This window comes from Nannospalax galili, unplaced genomic scaffold (genome assembly GCF_000622305.1).
Source record: "Nannospalax galili isolate Female #2095 unplaced genomic scaffold, S.galili_v1.0 scaffold1263, whole genome shotgun sequence".
NCBI classification, from domain to species: Eukaryota; Metazoa; Chordata; class Mammalia; order Rodentia; family Spalacidae; genus Nannospalax; species Nannospalax galili.
In genome coordinates this window covers 50,604-53,678 of record NW_008349124.1, presented here as the reverse complement: position 1 = coordinate 53,678, position 3,075 = coordinate 50,604, and the positions used below count along the sequence as shown (strand labels likewise).

The 3,075-nt window shown below is 39.4% G+C and overlaps 1 protein-coding gene across 1 annotated transcript in view; it reads left to right on the top strand.

The window, feature by feature from the left end:
- Positions 1 to 3,075, top strand: part of Oxsr1 (oxidative stress responsive kinase 1) — a gene marked incomplete at its 3' end in the record, with an annotated part of 116,643 nt that overhangs the window by 73,622 nt on the left and 39,946 nt on the right. The window contains exon 5 of the mRNA XM_017801464.2: positions 1,266 to 1,321. Coding sequence (XP_017656953.1) covers positions 1,266 to 1,321 — 56 coding nt within the window. The remainder of the gene's footprint in view (positions 1 to 1,265; positions 1,322 to 3,075) is intronic.

Genomic DNA, 3,075 nt, shown 5'->3' with positions numbered 1-3,075 from the left:
ACTTTTTTTGATTCATTTTTATTCTATGTGTATGAGTGTTTTGCCTGCATGTGTGAAAGTACACCCGTGTCATGCAATGCCCACAAGAGGACAGAAGAGGGTGTAAGATCCCCTAGAACTAGGGTTAAAGATGGTTGTTTGTTGCCATGTAGGTGCTGAGAACTGAACCTGGGTCTTCTGGAAGGGCTGTCAGTGCTCTTAATCTTAATCACTGAGCCATCTCTCCAGCACTCATGTTTATTTGCTTATTCTTTCTTTTTTCTTTTTGAGTCAGAGTCTCCCTGTAGCCCCAGCTGGCCTGGAACTTGCTATGCAGACCAGGCTGGCCTCAAACTCCTAGAGATCTGCCTGCCTCTGCCTCCCAGGTGCTGGGATTAAAGGTGTATGCCACCATGCCTGGCTTCCCGTTTATTTTTTTAATAACAAAAAAATATATTTGTGTGTTACTTCAGTTATAAAGAGTTAACAACAAAAATATAGCCAGGTCTGAATAATTTGTCTTTGTGCTGTAATATCATAAGTCTCCATTTTCATGGTGTACTTATTATTTGATCAGTTAGGAAGTGTAGAATGAGGATCTGGAACTGGAGAAAGAATGATCCATTATTTTTTAATGTATAGTTGGTATAGAAAAAAAATTAGTATACTTCAGAAAGTAGAGTTGTATCAGGAAAGGGAAGATGAGGGTCACATTCTTCAATCACTGTCATCCTAGTCAATAATATTTAATTAGCTTAGGTTTTCTAGATGATATATTTGTCCTGTTTTCTTTTTTAAATTATTATTATTGGCTGGGCATGGTGGTGCATACCTTTAACCTCAGCACTAAGGAGGCCAGAGGATCTCTGTGAGTTCAAGGCCAGCCTGGTCTACATAGTTCCAGGCTAGCCCCATTACAGGGAGACCATGTCTCAAAAAGACAAAAAAAAAATTTTTTTTTTTAGGTTTTCTAGATGATATACATGTTATATTCTTTATTAGTTTTCCGTTTAATGTTTGGAGTCATAAATGACTAAAACTTTGAGAAAAAAAAAAAATTTTTTTTTTTAGGTTTTCTAGATGATATACATGTTATATTCTTTATTAGTTTTCCGTTTAATGTTTGGAGTCATAAGTGACTAAAACTTTGAAGATTACTATTGACATTAACACTCTGATGAAGAATAAAAGATTTAAGTATTGCTAATATATAAATAAAATTGCTTAAAATACCTTATTCCAAAGGACAAATGTTTTTGATATGTGTCCTTATATTTCTCTTATAGGGATGTGAAAGCTGGCAACATTCTGCTTGGAGAAGATGGCTCTGTACAGATTGCAGGTAATGATTGACATGTTTTCTTCCCTTTTGTTTTGATATGTATCTATGTCGTGTGCACACATGCATGTATGTGTGTTCACATTTGTGGGTGAACTTGTATGTGTGTTTAGGCCAGAGTTGACATCATATGTCTTCCCTTATATCTCTCTACCTTTTATATTTTGGCAAAGTCCCTGGCTAAACCCAAAGCTTGTCAGTTTAGCTAGTCTTGCTAGCCAACCTTTCCTGGGGATTCCTCGTCTCTGCCTCCTGAGTGCTGAGATTATAGGCCTAGCATGTATGTGGGGCCGGGGATTCAGACTTAGGTCTTCATGCTGTGCAGCAGTCATTTTACCCACTGAGCCACATCCCTAGCTCTCAGCATTTCTTTTTGATTTGATATAGCAAGCAGAACCATCTTATTCATCTTTTTTCTTTTTTCTGTTCTTTTTTTCTTTTCTTCTCTTTTCTTTTTTCTAAGTATTTTTCTGACCATTACTCATTGCTTTCCATTTGTCCATGCCTGCCTCTATTAGGGTCTTCTGCCATCTCTCCTCATAGCATTCTGTATCTTCATTTAAAGAAGAAGCAGTTAGCTGGGTGTGGTGGCGCACGCCTTTAGTCCTGACACTCAGGAGGCAGAGGCAGGCAGATTTCTCAGAGTTCAAGGCCAGCCTGGTCTACAAAGTGAATTCCTGGCCAGCTGGGGCTACACAGAGACCCTTTTGAAGTAGCAGTTAGGAATCCTCTCTGTGTTTAAGCATAAATATGTCATTGAGAGGTAAGACAAAGTTGCTTTTATCTGGGGTTGTGGTGGTTAATTTTAACTGTCAACATGACACAATTTAAAATCATTGATATTTGGGAAGCAAATCTCAATAAAGAATTGCCTAGATTAGGTTGACCTGTGGGCATGCCTGTAAGATATTTTCTTAGGTTAATTGAGGTAGGCTGACCCGCTCTGGGTGTTGACAGCACCTTTTCATGGCCTGGGCCCTGGACTGAATGTAAAGGAGGGATCCAGCTGAGCACCAGCATGCATTAGTTCATTTCTCTCTGCTCATGACTGGATATAACATGACCAGCTGCTTCAAGGTCCTGCCGCCTTTTTCTCCACAATGTGAACTGTAACCTAGACTTGTGAGCTTTTTTCCTTAAGTTGCTTTTGTCATTGTATTTTTATCACATCAGGAAAGGAAACTTAAGTCAAGGGTGAGGTAAGGTACTCATTAGAAAGAGGCATGTGAGAAGTAGAAGTACATTTTCAGCAATTTCAGAGCCAGAGTCCAGGTCCTGCCAGAGGTACCTATCCTGATAGAATGCAGTCTCTTTCAGCATGGTCCCAGACTACTGCAATAGTCAAGTGAATCAGGAGAATGTCTTAAGCTTTTAAAAGACAATTTAGGAGCCAGGTGTGGTGGTACATGCCTTAATCCCAGCACTCAGGAAGCAGAGGCAGGTGAATCTCTGAGTTCAAGGCCAGCCTGATCTATGTAGTGAGTTCCAGGCCAGTTGGGGGCTATAGGGAGACTCTGTCTCAAAAAGACCCCCCAAAAAGAAAAAAAAAGACAATTTAGGAAAGTATCTTTATATCTTGAGGTAAGGGAATATTTTAACCAAGTCACATAATACTCCAACATAAAATTGACTCCTTCAAAGTTAATGTTAATTTTTTACATTGAAAGAGGAACAAACAGACTGGAGCGATGTCTCAGCGGTTAAGAGTACCAGCTGCTTTTACAGAGGACCGGGGTTTGATTCTCCAGTCTGATGTC